Source organism: Vombatus ursinus, unplaced genomic scaffold (genome assembly GCF_900497805.2).
Source record: "Vombatus ursinus unplaced genomic scaffold, bare-nosed wombat genome assembly UNPS02014863.1, whole genome shotgun sequence".
NCBI classification, from domain to species: domain Eukaryota; kingdom Metazoa; phylum Chordata; class Mammalia; order Diprotodontia; family Vombatidae; genus Vombatus; species Vombatus ursinus.
Window position 1 is genome coordinate 12,228,357 of NW_020954641.1, and position 17,771 is coordinate 12,246,127.

Below are 17,771 nucleotides of genomic sequence, written 5' to 3' on the forward strand. Positions count from 1 at the left end.
GTCCCCCTTCCTCCTGTCCTCCATCTTGCTCCTCCCCTTTGCTACTGAAATGCTGACATGGATCACAACTCTTCCATGCCTTAGCAGGTAGTTTCATGAATTCTTCTGATCAGAAGAATTCATTTCCTGTTTGCCAGTCTTCTGGTGATGGATCTAGAGCTGAGTTATGCTAATTCTCAAACACTTAACTATGGAGTGTGGTTTTTTTTTACTTTTCCAAGCACTTTCATGTATTATCTCCTTTTATCCTTATTCCTTCTCTTGGGCTGGGTAGGGCTGGCACAGTTATACCCACTGGACAGATGATAAGACTGAAATTCATAGAACTTACATGACTTGACTTAAGTTGCATGGCAAATTAATGGCAGACATGAGGCTAAAACCCAGGTCCCCTTACTCCCAGGTTTGGGCTCTTCCCATTATGTCACGTGGCCAAAAGCCTCCATGCAAATTCTGATTTATTCTAATGATTTTGGTGTGAAGTTCTACATGACTTGCCTTCAAAGTTTCCTACTGAGAAAAACACACATTTTTCCCCCCAGGCTCATTTATTCTTGTTCATGTTCTTTCATGAGTTCATCATAGCAGGGATGCTTACTGTTAATTAATATAAATTCCACAATTGTTAGAAATTCATCCTGGTTATTTTTAGGGAAGCTGGTTTGTGTTTCAGCAGTCTGATGAAGCTCAGCTTTGTAACCCAATGAAGAAAAAGTGTCATAGGAAGGAAAGAAAGGGGAGGCACGATTCATTGAATTCCTCTGTTTGCCCTTCAAAACATGCATTTCCTAAGAGGATTGTGAGTGTTGGTAGTGACTTGTTCCCTCCTGGCATCATTTATATGGATTATATTTCAGAATGGAACTCTTATGTTTCCCTAAGGTATCGAGACAAGCCATTTTAAATGCTTCTTTGGCTTCCCTTTCCCCCTCTTTACCTATGTAGACTTTCTTACCTTTTTCAATTAAAATGTTATCAAGGTAAATGGAGAGAGCAAAACAATCAGCAGCCTTGATTTAGGGAGTGATATTGTGAGAAGGACTCAGTGCCCAAACCCTGATTTCAGTCCTTCAGCCTCCATTCCCAGAACAGACCATTCAGATGGAATTCCAGAAGCATGTAGGCATTTCTCATGAACAGGGATGGCCACTGGGGTAGTCAGTAAGCCAATAAACACTTATTAAGCCAGGCACTGTGCTAAGCACTGGGGATACAAATAAAGGCAAAAGATGATCGTTGCCCTAGAGGAGCTCACAGTCCAATAGGAGAGACAATAAATATATACCAACAAGCTATATAAAGGATAAACAGGGAATAATCAACAGGGGAGGTACTAGAATTAAGATGAATTGGGAAAAGCTTCCTGTAGAAGGTGAGATTTTTAGCTGGGACTTGAAGGAAGCCAGGGAAGCCAGGAGTCAGAGATGATCTGGACTGTACTCACAGTCACTACTCTAAACAAGCTTCCCAGGACAAGAGGAAGTCTGAACTCTGGGCATATACTTGATTTGAATTGTTTGAAGCTGGGAACTAGGAATAAAGGACAGAAATGAGCAGGTATGGGATGCTTACTCACAGGAAGATAAGGTGGCTGCTTCCTGCAATAGCAGAATGCCAGCACTCCCATTCAGCCTATTCCAATTTGTGCACTTAAGGTTTTGTTAGAATATTACAATCCCCCTCATTCATGAGGGAAAAAAAATTACAACAACAACAACCCAGAAACCTTATCTAATTGAGCCTGATTCCAAGTGTGACTGCAGTCCCTATTGGTGAAGAGCTCAGCAGGCTTCCAAGGCATGCATGTCTAGGTTGCATGTTATCAATAACAATGGAGCCTAGTTGATAGGGTACACTAAATATATGAAATTCCTTCAGTCACTAAAGCTGTGCCCTTTAAAAACACACTTTGCAATGGACTATGCACCAGACACTAGGGCTAAAGTTTTCTACAACCCACTCCTAGACCGAAAACCCTAGTTGTACTTGTTAATGGATCTCTCTTCAAACATATCTCTTTACGCTGTAAGCTGAACAGCCATTACCATAGACATTATAATATAAGACACCCCCAAGCCACCAATTACCTTCTCTTAGCTTCTTCATATCGAAGGCGTAATCTGACCTTCTCAGCCAACTGATTGTTGCCACTTGTACTGAACTGGGAGGAAAGTATAAAGTCAATACGTTACACGGTTACTATTGCCTGTGCAGATTTCAGCTTGGAGATTCCATGTAAGGCTGGACAGTGTGACAAGGAAACAGCTAATGACTCTCTGAAGTTCATAGCCTGACCTCAGGGATCCCAGAAAAGATTTGAAAGCACAACAATTGCCTGTCCCAGATCATGGGGTTTAGCCACAGACTCAAGACAGATATGTATACTACAAAAGAGACACACAATCTCCCCTCCCTGCCGGCAGCACTGCCTGGAAAATCAGCTCTGGACATCAAATGTTCCCCCAAATCCTAGCTGCAGAAGCGTGGGGGATAGTTGGTGAGAAGGAAGCAGAGACAGCCAAGAAACACGAAAGCCATTCTGGGGAGAAGAATCAAAAGAAAATTTGATAGGGCTGGAGTCAGTAGTGAAACACTAGGGGAGCAGGGATGGGAAGGCGGATGGGAAACTGGAAGGAGGCAAGAGGCATCTTCAGCTACACCTCCGGCACACAGCTCATGGCCAGACTCAGGGAAATGGGGGTGGTGGCAGGAGAAGCAGCCCCATGCCGCAGTGCTAATTGTAAAGTGTGGCAAGAAGCTACACAGCTCACCAGGTCACGTACGGACATGACTTCTCTTCACAAGTGTGAACGCAGCTACAGAAATCAGATAGGAATATAGTTTAACCACAGGGACTGGGTGGCAGGGAGGGGGAAAACTGGCTAAAGTCAGGCTTCTCTAGCTAACCAACAAAAAAGTCTTCTAAGAGTTTCTGATTTCCACTGGTCAATCTTATTCCAGAAAGGCTACTCCTTTTGGAAAGAAACAGGGATTTCAGAATCACAAAATTTTAGAATTATAAGAGGACATTCGAACTCATCTTTATCAAGCTTAACAATTCGCTTCTCCCTATTCATCACTCTAACCAGTGTTTGGCTTTCAACTCATTAGAAAGGCACCTGAAGGAAAACGGAGCTGCCTTACTTTGGTACTAATAGGGTGGAGAACACACACTGCATCATGGGATTTAGGGTAAGGAGGGATCTTAAGAGATCCTCTAGTTCTATCCCTCACTTTACAGATGTGGACAGTAAGGTTCAGAGAAGTTAATGACTTTCCCAAGGTCACACAGTTAGCAGGGTTGGTCAAGCTCTCTGATTCCAAATTCAGTATTCTTTCTACCTCACCATATTGCATCTTCCATCAGATGAAAGAGAAAACAGAACTCAATTTCAATACAATTCCCATGAAATGTACTAAACACGATGAACAAAAAAGGAAGATCCACCAAATAAAGAACCTTCATCAATACTACCCCTATAGTGTTTAGAGAGGTAAAACTGTAGAACTAGACTAATATTCTAATACCCATGGTAAATGATAAGAGTTTTTACTTTATTTTTTAAATCACCAACTCAGATGGCCAGGACCATAAGGTCTTAGAGAGAATTGTACCTAGCCTTGCACTTAATGGACTAATAGTTTAAAAAGCTTCTCACCCAGTGCAAATAACTACTCATACCAGAGAGAAAACCAGCATGCCAAATCACTTGTGCCCCTTCTCCCTAGCAAAATCTCCTCAAGGGGCTAATAATAATAAAAATGGGGGCTTCCTGTCAAATGTGGCTTAAGGCAATTAGGATAGCTTCTTATGGTGAATTTCTGGCCCCAGAAGACAGAGGAAAACACCATTTTGTATATCCTACTCACATTTCCAGAGACTTCAGTCTGTGAGCTCACATCCATATACTGCTTGGGCAGGGAGAAGCTGGAGCTTTCTAAGGAAGTATTGCTGGCCCACAGATCTGAGTAGGACCCTCTGTCAGCGAAGAAGCCATCCTTCAGCATAGCCAGGCTCTAGCCAGATAAAAATCATGATTAGTAACTGCTCCTTTTCCTTCAGTCCAACTAGCTCACTCTTGCTGCTGTTTCTCACACACAATACTCTATCTCCTAGCTCCATGACAGTGTACAAGCTGTCATGTCTTCCATGGTGGGAAGGCACCTCCTCTTCACTTCTGAGAATCGCTGGCTTTCTTCAAACGTCATCTCAGATGAAAACTGCTACAAGAAGCCTTTCTCAATTTCCCCAGCTGCTAGTACATCCCCTCACACTTGAACTTACCTTGTATTATATATAACTTGTATATATAATATAGTTATATTACATATACCTATTATATAACCTTACATTATACAATATATACATATGTTTACATTCATGTATTTTCATGTGATTACATGTGTACATATTGCCTTCCCCAAAAGAATGTAAGCTTCTTAAAGGGCAGGGATTATTTCATTTCTGTCTTTATATCTTTAGGGCATAGAGCATAGTGGGCCCTTAAAACAGATTTGATTGATAGAAATGAATAAAGAGGCAAATTTTAAAAAATCCAGGAAGACTTATTATGAACTGATGCAAAGTAAAAAGAAGCAGAATCAGGAAAACAATTATACAATGACTACAATAATGTAAAATAAAACAGCTTGGAAGGACTTAAGAATTCTGATCAAACAGTGACCCAGAAGACTGCTTAGAAAGCAGGGTTCTCACCTTTTGGCAGAAAGGTGTTGGGACTTCCACAAGTGAATAATGAGACATGCATTTTCAGACATGACCAATATGTGAATGTCTTTTGTTTAACCATACTTATTTGTCACGAGGGAAGGCTTTCATTTTGGTAATAGGAGAGGGGGGCAATTATAGAGGAGAATAGAAGGGTAGTAATAGGAATACAAAAAGAGAAGAAAACAATGAAAAGAGTGCCAAAAAAAAATTAAAAATACAAAGACAAGAGCAGAAGAGATGTCTGAAAGGGGACAAAGACAAGCAGGGCAATGTTTATAATCATATTAAGTTTAACATATACTTTAAAAAGCTAAGTGCTATGTAATAGAGACTTGTTTCAGATATAATCCTTTTTCCGTTTTTCTCTGTATATGAAATGCTAATGTTTATCAAGTTCAAAATTAAAAAAAAATTAGAAAAAAATGCTTGCTTCCTTGACTGAATTGAATTCCATAAGATTTTATTAATTTATTATTATTTATTATTATTACTATGTTCCAGGCACCATGCTATGCACCAGGGATCTAAAGATATAGATAGAATAGTCCTCATCATCAAGAAGCTTACATTCTAGGTAAGATTTTTATAAATACAGAGGTTCACATTAATGTGCACTATTATTACTGTTGCTTTTATTCAGTAGCTTTTGTGTGTATTTTTTTTTGTCTGGATCAGTAAGGCTATCTATCTGTCTTAGACTGAAGGTTTCCCTCCAAGGGATGGGACTATTTTGCACCGAACCAAATGCTTCAGAAATGTTTCTTCATGATGACAGTGAATATGTTAGTATTTTTTAACTATTTGCATTCTGATGTGGTCAGGCAGTTCTAAATAGCTGGTCTTACTTACCAGCCTGGCTCTAAATATTCATTCCTAAAGAAAGCAAGGCAAGGTTCCTTGTCCATTGTTCCTTCTCCTTTGCCCCCTCAATACCTTAATGAGGTCCTGCTTTTCCTTCTCCCCACAGGTGATGGCCTGTTTGATGGCTTTCATTTCTCTCAAAACAGCTTGTGCTTCATCCAGTTTGTAGCCACCTTGAGCATCAGACATCTTCATGTCAATTCTAGGAGACAGTTAAAACAAAGCAATAAAGATGTGATTATGACTTATGGGGACTCTGAGCCTTCATGGTGGATTTTGAGGACTGCCACTGTGATCCCCAGCCCTAACAGTAACTCCCCCGCTTGTTTGCCAAAGGTGATGCCTTTGGATTTAGACATGGATATCAAAGTTTTTTTCAATACTGGGCTACAAAATTAGAAAGCTATATGTATTCGAGTTGCTTGAATTTAGTTATATAATTAACTGCATTCAGCTTCAATTACAACTACTAATTGATTCAAGCTTTCTATCGTGGCACCTGGGAGCAGACGGTCACACAATTGGTATAGGTAGAGGCAGGCAGGTGGTTAGGCCCCATTGGTCCAACAGTTTAGGTGTTAGCTAAGTAACTGGATCATCTTTTTGGAGGAGACAGTGCCTAAAAATCCCAGGTAGGCTACATATCTCAGATTACATGTTATATGTTCTAGGATCAGCATTGAAATATATGTTAAAATAATAATAGCTAGCATTTATATATGGCTTTAAAGTTTGCAAAATGCTTTTCAGATGTCATCTCATTTTATCCTCATAACAACAGTGGGAGGTAGGTGCTAATATTATCCCTATTTTACCGATGAGTATACGCATCTGTAAAACAGGGAATAAGGTACAAATGAGGTAGACAGAGGTTAAGTGACTTGCCCAGAGTCACACAGCTGCTAAGTGTTTGAGGCCCTCCTGACTTCAGGCTCAGCTCTCCCTATTCATAGGCCACCTAGCTTGTTGCTTCTAATAGGTTGCTTGGGCATTAGGGGGTCAATACATAATAAACCAAATACCCATCAACACTTGTCCCAATTAGTTTATCAGGTTGTTTGGCCAGGATCCAAGTGACTAGGGTACAGGATAAGAACAATGTAGTATAGTAAGAAAAACGACAACAAAAACACGAGGTTTGGGGTCAGAGAATCTGGGTTAAAATCCTGGCTCTTCTACTGACTATCTGTGTGGCCTCAGTTTCCTTATCTGTAAAATGAAGGGGCTAGACTAAATGACCTCTACAATCTTTGTTAACTGTAAGTCCTTTGACTGTTTGGCCTATGATCTATGCTCTTGAGGGGGAAGGGATCTAGGAAAGCATGAGGGTCCCTGAAGGACTAGCGCCCTGGAGGATAGAATCAGGTAGGGTGAAGTCAGTCAGGGAGAGGCGCTGTAGAGGAAGGAGCACAGAAAAGCAGAAAGAATGATTTGGCCCACTTAACAATTGTGCCCCGGGCTGGCCCTGAGGACCTCACTCCTTAAAGTCAAAGGAAGTCACATCTTCTGAGCGAACACCACAAGCCCATTATTTCAGGATGATAAAATGCTAACACACTCTTTTCTGGTTCCATGTGCAGACCAAGCTGTCCTGGTCTAAAAATAACCTGAGAAGGGAATCACTTGAAGGAACATGATTTTCAACATGGTTTCATCGTCTGTAAGCCTTTGAACAGAAGACCAAGAAAGAGGGAGTTCAGCCTAAACACAGCCCCCTTCGGTTATTTCAGGCACCACAGGGAGAGCCCAGCCCCTGGAAAACAAAGCTTCCATTTATCAGTCCCCACTAAAAATAGAATGTCTATTCCCTCCAAGCACTTGGGTCCTGGCAGGCCTGCCAGAATGTCTCCTCTTGCTCTCCGGTTTAATCAGAAAAATTAGTCTAATCAGGGCCTTTCCCATCGGAATCCTGCCTAAGATGCTCGGCGGAAGCCAGGCTCCCCCAGGGTAAGTGTGCTTGCAGGAGGGGACACCCTCTCTGATTGGAACCAGGCGCCCAATGGTGGAGGGGGAGACACCAGCCGACAGAGCACGTCCAGGGGGCTGGAGGCTTTAGGGTGGGGACTGTGCCCAGCAACCTTCTGCCAAGGCAGCTTGAATAGCACTGAATCCCGAGTCGGGATGGGACAAAAGAAGCTTGTCTTCTGTGCTGCCTGCTCCTTAAGCAGCCTCTACCTGACTTCTCTCTGAGGCCTTAGCAACCCAGTCTGTGGAATCTGGCTCCAAAGAACAGACTTCGAAAGGGAACACTCTGGGAATGCAAGGGGGAAAGAAAGAACAAAGGATCACCATTATAAGTGTCGGTGAATGAATCTTTTTTTTTTTTAAGGAAAGTGGTGGTGGTTTGTTTTTTTTTTAAAGGATTTCCAAGTGGCACAGCTGTCCTTTCTCATGAACCTTCAGAGGTCCAAGGAACCATAAAGGGTCAAGGAGAAAAACAGACAAATAGGACAAAGGTCGTGGCAATAAATAACTCCTTTTCTTGTGCAGACAGCTCTTACCTGGTTAGCACTAAGAAAAGGGAAAAGTTTAAAAAAAGTTTAAAAGTTTTCCCCAAACTGATGAAGTTTCAACTGTTCCTAGTCACAGGGGACAGGGAAAGTTTGATTCACAGAAATTTCCAGATAATCTCCCAAGAGTATTTTCAATCATTAGTTTCCATTTCCTTCCAGGTCCATCTTCCAACCTTGGTAGACTTACAGAAGAACTGGAATTGTTGATGAAGAACAGAAGGAGTGGCTTAACATTCTCTCTTCCTTCTCTGCTTGAGGAGAAGCAGAGGGACCTGGACAACCCAGGGATTGCATACCAACCCCTAAGTAACTACTAAACCTAGTCATAGTACTCTCTGTCTCCTCAAATTATATTGATTTCCTTATCTGGGTAAATGTTCTATCTACAGTAGAATGGAAGGTGCTAGCAGGCAGGAGCTGGTTTTCATTTTACCTCTATCTTCCCAGAGCCTAACACAGTGTCTTACACACAGCAGTTGCTTAATAACAGCTTGTTATATTGGCTGGAACTGTCCCTCTTGCTTCTTGTCTTAAGAAGTTATATGATAATAGCGCTATAAAAGTGAAGACTCATGGTATTCATCATTCATATTCTTGCCCTTCCATCCATGAAATCTAACTTCTTGCTGGCATACTGGTTGGTGTTGGTCAGAGCTGCCAATCAAGGCTTATCTCTGTGCCAGAGGGGGAGGAGAGAGCTGTCTTTAGGGTTTGGGTGTCGGCTTCTGAAAAACCTAGCCTTTTTTTTTTTCAGGGCTGCTACAGTGGAGCAGAGTGGTAAAACAGGTTTTTGAGTAGCTGGGAGAAGAATAGGGAAAACTCTAACCTGACCAGAAGCTCATGGAAGGATGGGCTGGGGGAGGGGAACATTGAGTTGTGAATGAGTAACCCTCAAACTATTTACACAGGAGCTACTTCAGCAATTGAAGAGTAGAAGATTGACGCTCAGAAACATCAATCAATTAGTAAGTATTATATGACTCTGTACTGGTCCTAGGAAAGCAGTGTGGTACAGTGGAATCAACACTGGCTTTGGGCTCAAAGGATCTGGGTTAAAATCACCTTCTGCTGATTATTACCTTCGTGACCTTGGGCAAGACATTCAACCTCCTAGGGCCACAGTTTCCTCTTCTGTAAGATGAGGGGTTGAGCTAGATGACCTCTGAAGTTGCTTTTGGCTCTAAAACTCTGCCCCTAAGAAGCTTCCAGTCTAGGCAGATGGACAAGACAGAATCTCAGAGGATAATGAGGAAACGATAGACGATGACATCGCATTAGAGAGGCATCATGGTATAATAGAGAGAGTGCTGTACTTGGGAGTTAGGAAGGCTGAGGTTCCAGTTCTGCCTCAGATATTTACTAGCTGTGTGGCCCTGGGCAAGTTACTGCATCTCTCTGAGCCTCAGTTTCCTCATCTGTAAAGTGGTGATAATAATAGCACCTTCCTTACAAAGTTGTTATGAAGTTCAGAGGAGGTAACATGAGTAAAATGCTCCTCAGATTTTAATGGACTGTATAAATGTGACCAATTTTTATTATTATTTTTAAAGTGGAGTGGCCCAGACCTGTGGTTCGATCCTATGGTGATCCTGGTAAGCTCCTGGCAAGAAAGCTCCCTATACTGAGGTGAACTTGCTACTGTTACATGACTTAGAGTCTTAGGTAATTGCCCAGGGCCCTGAGAAGTTAAGTGACTTTCCCAGGGTCACAGAGACAGCATACGAGTGAACCCAGGATAGTAGCCTTAAGCTACTGGTGCACCCTAACTTTAAGGCTAGCCCCCGGTTCTCTGTACTATATTGCCTCTTGAGATTGAGGATGATGACTAAAGTGGGACACTCCAGTTTCAATTAATGGCATCTTACACCAAGCAGTAGATACAGGATTGTGCGTGTCAAGCACCATGAGCTCTGTATGATCCATGGCTACTGAAATCTAAGTGGAAACAGCTAAATTGGTTAAGATAGTTATGACCTCCTTCAGGTGTAAAGAGCTCCCTGATGTCCACCTCAAACATGCAGTTCATGACCTATCCTTCAAGTGGTTCTGGAGTTTGTTTGTTTTTGTTAGGGATACAAGGAAAAAGGAAGTAGTACCAGAGAGAGAAAAAAAAAGGTAGCTTTGGAAGCAGATATATCTGAAGATGCAGGATCAACCTGAAATTTCTTTAAAACCAGGAGTTTCCAGTTCTTCAAAGTGCTTGAAGAGGACATTTATCATTAATGCACAATTATCAATGAATTAACTAGCCAAATTCATTAAGTACCCACTTTGTGCCAGGCACTACACTAGACGCAATGTGAAATGCAGTTGAGATAAGACAGGTACATATAGTACCTAAGGCAGTCTCTTGCACAACATTAGCATTGAATAAATATTTGGTAAGTGAATGAATGAATGGATATAAAGAGAAAGCTAACAATACATATGGCTAAGAGTCAAGTGAGCTGTACACACAATAATGCCGTTGGAGTTCAGGGGATGGAGAAATCACTGCACACAACTAAGAGTGACACGGATGATAATGGCCACTCTACTGTCTAGAATTAATACCTAACTCACCTGGAAACGCTGTTCTGGTCTCAGATAATGAAAACTGAAACTCTTGAGGACTTTAATAGGAGCATGATGAAAAACAGAATCCTGAGCAAAAATATCTGAGCTCAAAGGAATACTCTCTGGGAAGGTATAAATAAGAAGAAAAACTGGATAGTGGGGAAGGAACTTAGGGGGAAGTTTATAGAGAAGAGAGAAAGCACACTTAAGACTTAGATTCCCAAGAAATTTCCATATTTCTAAGAATCACTTTAAGATTTCTGGGAATGACAGTAGGAAACTATTGACTTCCAATGCACCAGTATAAGATGAATATCAGCACAGGGATTCATGAATTGGAATGGAGCTGGATTAGACAAATTCTCAAGTACCTACTGAGTCTAATGTTCTGTGATTCTAGTCAGGAATAGAAACCAAACTAATACCTAGCCTAAAGAATTAGAATCCAAGGCTGGCCTTACAAAAAATTGAAGTACTGGATTGTTCTTCAGGCTGTACCCCGATTCTCCTCTTGAACTTTCTTCATAATGCCCCAGAAACCCACTCTGGAAAGTCACTCTAGCCCTGTACTTCACACATTGGAGGTATCTTCTGCCCCTATGGTGTCTCACTCTGATTGGCTGGTTTCTCCCAGAACCTCCACTTTAGGGAGGCTGCCCAAAACACCCATGTTTTCATTTCTCTTCAGACTGCACTCCTGATTCTCCTCCTAGACTTTCTCTACAGAGCTCCATCACTTAGCTAATCTAGTTGCCATCTGACAGACACTAAGCTTTTACACAAAGCCTCTTCAACCGGACCAGACAGAGCTTCAAATCTCCTGGCATAGGGTTTGCAAACCTGCTGTTAACCTCCACACCAAGATTAAGCATCAGAGAAGGATATCTGAGGAGGAAAGAAGGGCAAGGTCTTTAGACGGATATTTTGGAAGTAATGAGCATTTCAGTCTTTGCAAGTCATACCAAATAGGTGGATATCTATATGTTTGACTGCTCTTGCCTTAGAAACTACTGTGGCCTATTTTAGGTTTCCTTTTGACCTACCAGGAGCTTTCAAAGCCTACATAAATCATACTATTTACCTCTTGCAATGTCTCTGTGTTTTTCTTCTTCTTCTTTCAAATCAGCTATTGTCTTTACAATAGGAAATGGCAACCTGAATCTTACTCTCTTTGCGTGGTAGGACCAAAGACCTTCCCAACCAGAAGCCAGATTGTGTTTGATAGAGGCAAAGATTGCAAGAAGCTCACCACATATTTATAACAAAGTACTCCTCATGTAGTATCTCTGTAAAAATAGAGCTTTTACATTTCCCACAGAGATGCCGCCACCGCCACCATCAGCACTTCATCATAATGACTACCACTACCACCACCACCATTATTATTGCTAAGGCTGCTGCTACTTCTATTACTACTATGACTACTACCACCACTACCACTACTATTATTACTGCTACTGCTGTTGTTATTCATATTCTTCCTCCTCCTACTGCTAGTATTACTATTACCACCACCACCACCACCACTATTATGATGAAGGAGGAAGAGGAGAAGATGATGATGAAAAAGAAGCATGGTACGGAGATGAAGAGTTTGCTTTGAAGTTAGGAAGACCTAGCTTCAAGTCCTACCTCTAATTAGCTGTGTGACTACAAGCAAGTGATGTGATCTCTCAGTGCTCTGGGAAACTTTCTAAGACTAAAAGTTACAGATGAGTCACATATCTGCATTAGCAGAAGGAGTTTTCACACTGGGAGTTTTTCTACACTTATGAAATCACAAGTCTGAAATAAATATACAAAAGTTCATATTTATATATAGTGCTTTTTTTTTTTTAGGCAATTGGGGTTGTGACTTGCCCAGGGTCACACAGGTAGTAAGTGTCAAGTGTTTGGTCTGAGGCCAGATTTGAATTCAGGTCCTCCTGACTTCAGGGCTGGTGCTCTATCCACTGCACCACCTAGCTGCCCCTATATAGTGCTTTAAAGTCTGCACTGTGCTTTATTTACATTATTTTATTTGATTAAAGGGTTTGAAATTAAAAAGAAACTATGACTTACTAGATGGAATCTGTAAATGATTTTTTAAAGCTTCTTTGGAACATTCATGGTTTTGTATGTGCTATTTACACTCTACTTTGTTGCCTTTTAAAATTGTGAGTACCATCATATAAGTATCTTTAATGTGCACAATCTTCATCAGTGAAAGGAGGATGAAATCTGCCTAAATGCTGTGTTCCTTGTAGGGAAGGAGGCAAGTTGAAAGGAAGCAAGGTGGCCATCATTCACCTGCTGGCTCTAAGTCCCTTTTTTGGGGGGGGAGGGGCTCTCTTTTGCAAGGCATGGTCTAAATTTCCTTTTCACTATAGCTTAGCTTGACTGACCTATTGCATTCATTTTCTTGAGGGTAAGGTACCTGAAATGTGGGCCTCCCACTGACCTTTTAAAATGCAGCCCAGCCCAGTTTTCCATCATTGCATCTCCCACCCCCATTTCCTTTTTTTGCTAATTATTTTTTCCCCAAAATTGATTAGTGGCACAAAGAAAGATGGACCTGAACAAAATGATAAGGCCTGACGGAAGCAGATCAAAGCAGGAACCTAAATATATGGCTACAATTATAAAGGATGCTACAAACTTGAAACAGCTTGAAGTTTATGGATCATAGGATTATAGATTCAGAACTGTAAGAATTAGAGGTCACTGAGTCCAAACCCCACCCTCTATTCTGCAGATGAGGCAACTGAGACCCAAAGAGGTTAACTGACTTGCCCAGGGTCACCCAGCTAATAAGTCTCTGAGGCAGGATCTGAACTCAGGATTCTCTCTTTAAGCCTAACACTATGTACTGTGTTGCAGGTATGTTTTCATTTTTCATCTTGTTTGTTTGAATGCTGATTTTTGTGGATAGTTTTAAGTTTTTCATATAAAATCGTTTTTCCAATAAATAAATTGAGTATAGAGTTATTACCGGACAAATGAAGAAACTGAAGCTACTAGGAGAAATCACTGTATCATCACTGGCTCCTTAGGAAAATATAAGCTCTAGATCAGGGGTTGGCAAACTATGGCCTGTGGGCCAAATTTGGCTGGTCACCTATTTTTGTATGGCCAGTGAGCTAAGAGTGTAAATATAGCATCTTATTTTTATTTTTGGCTAGGCAATGGGGTTAAGTGACTTGCCCACGGTCACACAGCTAGTAAATGTCAAATGTCTGAGGCTGGATTTGAATTTGGGTCCTCCTGACTCCAGGGCCAGTTCTATATCCACTGCACCACCTAGCTGTCCCACATCTTATTTTTTAAATGACAAAAAAACAAAAAAACAAAAAACAAAAACAAAAACAAAAACAAAAAAACCACATTCTTAGCTCACTGACCATATAAAAACGGGTACTGTAGTTCACTAGATTTAAAGTTTCTTCTAGCTCTAAGTCAAGACCCTAAAAGAAAGAGCTAAGCTAGGACCCAATTTGGGTTTTATCATCCACACTGGTAAAGATGAATCTTATTGGCAAAGGAAGCATTAGGGCATGATGGGAGAAGAGTAAGGAATGGGAGGTAAAAGAGGAAAAGGCGACCGGAAGGAAAGAAGAGCCTACAAGGGGTGGGACAGGCGCTCTTACTTCTTCAGGGTTTGGAAGCCATGCTCCTTGAACTGCAGCTCTTGCTGGAGGTGAACCATCTCCCTCTTCAGCTTATTGACCTACAATGAAAAACAAAGGCCCATGCTCTGCTACAAATGTAAGTCAGATGGCAATTCCCACTCTCATGTCCCCTTGATGAAAAGGAACAGATCCAAGGTGTCAGATCCAAAGGTCCACATTAGAGGCCCCACCCTTCCCTAAACCCAAGGAGGAGACTGAATGTATCTTACTTCAGGCCAAGCCAGATCCCAAATACAATTCTCTTCCCTGAACTCTGATTCCTGTTAATGGGAGCTTACCCCATGAGTCTTCCTTCCCCATCTGCTCCCTTTTCTAACTTTTTGGATTCAGTAGGATGGTGCTGCTAAGCATTCTATCTCCTGGTTTTTATAAGGTCACAACTACATTGTCCAAGACAATCCACAGGTATATGGAATGGCTCTTTTCACCTAAAACAAACTCTTCTACTTTGACATGTATTTTTGGGGAGATTATGGCCTTTGAGCTCCTAGGTTACTGGGACCCTTTCAGTGACTTCAAAAGAATTGTTCAAAAGAACAAATGATAGTAGACATCTTACCCGGGACTTAGCAGTAGCAATCTCAGCTTTCAGAATCTCAGGGTCATACTTAGAACTGGACGATGAGCCAGAAACCACTAGAATGAGGAAAAAGAAAGGCCTTTTAGTTCAAGAAGATAGTTCAGGCAGAATGATTTTTAAAAAGATTTTTTTAAAATAAATATTTTGTTCATGCTCTTTTTCTTTAAACATAGCAGCCAATTCCCAATGACTCTCCCTTTCTCCTACTGAATCCAGTGAATTCTTCTTTGTAACAAAGAAGTGGAATTAAGCCAAACAGATCGATACATTGATCATGTCTGACAACGTATGCCTCATTTTGTTCCTATAGTCTACTACCTCCCTGCTAAGGGGAGGATGACATGCTTCTTCAGCAGTCCTTCGAAGTGTGTTTGTCCAACCATCTGCTGGATTCATAATCCAACAATATACAGAGAGATCCTCAACACTTCACAGTGAAACAGAGAACCAAAGCTTCTATCATTCTTTACTCATGACTGTTTCCTGGTGACCAGTCAAGCTGAATGGCTCAATCGTGATTGTCTGGTGTCTCTAATAACAAATGTTGAGGTAATATGGGTACCATTTAAATGTTTTGGGTGAATATATCTCATCTCCCCAATTCATTTTCTTGAGGACAAAGACATCTTCAACTTCTTCTGTGTCCCCCACAGTGACTAATACAGTTCTAGGCATATGACAAGTAGACATTTGCTATGTGGTGACCAAATGAATGAAGTGACAGATCAGGGGTGTACGTGTGTGTGAGAGAGAGAGACAAAGAGTGTGTATGTGTGTGTGTGTGTGTGTGTGTGTGTATGTGTGAGTGTGTGTACATTTGTGTGATCAGTTAAAGTTATACTATTTCTGGTAGCTCTGGGTTCAGGTCACTCATTACAGATTGGCTCAGACAGCCACAGCCTACATCTCACCACTGTGCTCTGACCAAGGTTATAGGATCATACACAACAAATTGAGAGCTGGAAGGACTTTAGAGGCTATTAAGTCCAACCTCCTCATTTTATAGATGAGGAAACTGAGGCACAGAGAAGTTAAAGTGACCTGCCCAGGGTCACACAGCTGAGATGTCTCTGAGGCAGGATTTGAACTCAGGTCTTCCTGACTCTAAGTCTAGCTAAGTAAATGCTTCTGAGTGGGAATAACTTGGGATATAGCCTTTACAGCATCAAGCCTCTTTATATTTGCCTGGCGGCCTTTGAAAAGGCCTTACCTGGAATACCCTGATTTAACTAAAGACATGGATTCTCCACTAACTGTGTAACCTTGGGGAAGTTACTTCCCCTCTCGGAGTACTAGTTTCCTCCTCTATAAAATGAGAAGCATGAGACAATTTCTAAGATCTTTTATGTGATTTATCACTGGATTATGGCAGACAATATTTTGCCATAAAAAACCGGTATTTTCAAAACACCATCCTTGGTCACAGAAGGGAGGGTATCAGGCAGGTTGCCTTACTGTAAGGGGGCAAGGTACATAGGCAACCCCAACAGCACAGGCTTTCTCCTCTGGGCTGAGCCGCTGGTGTGGTCCAGGCCCCAGGCAGGCCAAGAACACTTTGTAAAGCCCTTGCATGCCACAACGGGTCATCTGAGTTAGAGAAGAGGTATGTGGCCTTACTGGTTAGGCCAGCGCAGTCTACTTGGATGGCAAACAATGCTTGTAAAACATTAGGAAAATAGACCTCAACCTCCTGAAAGGTCATTCTGGTGTGTCCTTTTAACTGGGTTGACTGAATAGTCCTTGAGTGTGCCTGGGTAGAATTTCTTCTTCTCCCCCACTCCCTCTACACTCTCTAAACCCAAGAGATGGAAGTCATACTGTTGCTACTTGGAGAATGCTAAGCCTAGCTAAGCTTCTAACATCAATCAGGCACTTAAATACACAGTTTCCCACCTTTAAGCTGCTTACAAGTAAAGGCTGAGCAAAGTTGCTGAAGGTTCTACAGAAAAATCATAGAATCATAGATTTAGAGCCAGAAGGGACCTTAGACGCTATCTAATCTAATAACCTCATTTTACAGATGAGGAAATTGAGGCCCAGCAAGGTGAGCTGATGATTGAGATTACACAGCTAATAAATGACAGAGACAAAATTTGAACCAATCTCCTCTGAAATGCAGCCATGTAGATGACAATTAATACTCTGGGTTAATATTTTGATGGAAAACTTATAAATTGGAGACCACTGTTTGTAGCTTGTTCCTATTTACCACTTTTTTTAGTTTGTAGAAGTGTATTTATATGTGTATGTGTGTGTGCATTATAACATTTCGTATTTGTGGGTTTTTTAGTTTTGCTGCTGTGCACATTCCTTGCTCTCTGAGATGGCTGGGTATCAAAGGGTTATCCTTGCTTACACCAAAAAGGCCTCCTTGCCACTCCTAACTTGGGGCACAGGGGGAGGAGTTGAGGTGTGCAGCATACAAGGAGGTATGTTTCAATTTCCTTCTTGCAGTATCCTGAGCACCTGCTGTATAAGACAAAGACCAGGGAGTTGTTGGGAAGGGGATATGAAAGTCCAGACAAGGACAACTTCAAAGTAATGTGCTTAGCTCTGAAAGACATCAGCTGCTTTCTGAACACTACAATGGTTTGTGTGTTGCTCAATTCAGGCAACCAAGTACTTGAGTCCAGTGGTGCTTCTTCTGATGTACTCTGAAAATGGAGGATCTGCTAAGTTTAAACGAAACGAAGGGAAGGAAGGGGAATGGGATGAGTGGGAAAAATGCTCTTTTTTTCCCTTTCCTTTCTTTTCTTTTTAAAGCCACATATCTCACTAGGAATGAACGTCAGTGCATATAAGAAATCTCTGATGCCCTTGTTCCCAGCTTGAATTTAATCTGTCTCAGACCAAGCTGCTTT

General features: G+C 41.5%; 1 protein-coding gene across 1 annotated transcript in view; it reads right to left on the reverse strand.

Moving 5' to 3' along the window:
• The window catches only part of WWC1 (WW and C2 domain containing 1), a 152,135-nt gene that overhangs the window by 40,714 nt on the left and 93,650 nt on the right, over positions 1–17,771 (reverse strand). The window contains exons 4-8 of the mRNA XM_027842045.1: positions 14,890–14,966; positions 14,289–14,368; positions 5,666–5,795; positions 3,871–4,017; positions 2,088–2,161 (exon numbers count right to left, since the gene is read on the reverse strand). Coding sequence (XP_027697846.1) covers positions 2,088–2,161; positions 3,871–4,017; positions 5,666–5,795; positions 14,289–14,368; positions 14,890–14,966 — 508 coding nt within the window. The remainder of the gene's footprint in view (positions 1–2,087; positions 2,162–3,870; positions 4,018–5,665; positions 5,796–14,288; positions 14,369–14,889; positions 14,967–17,771) is intronic.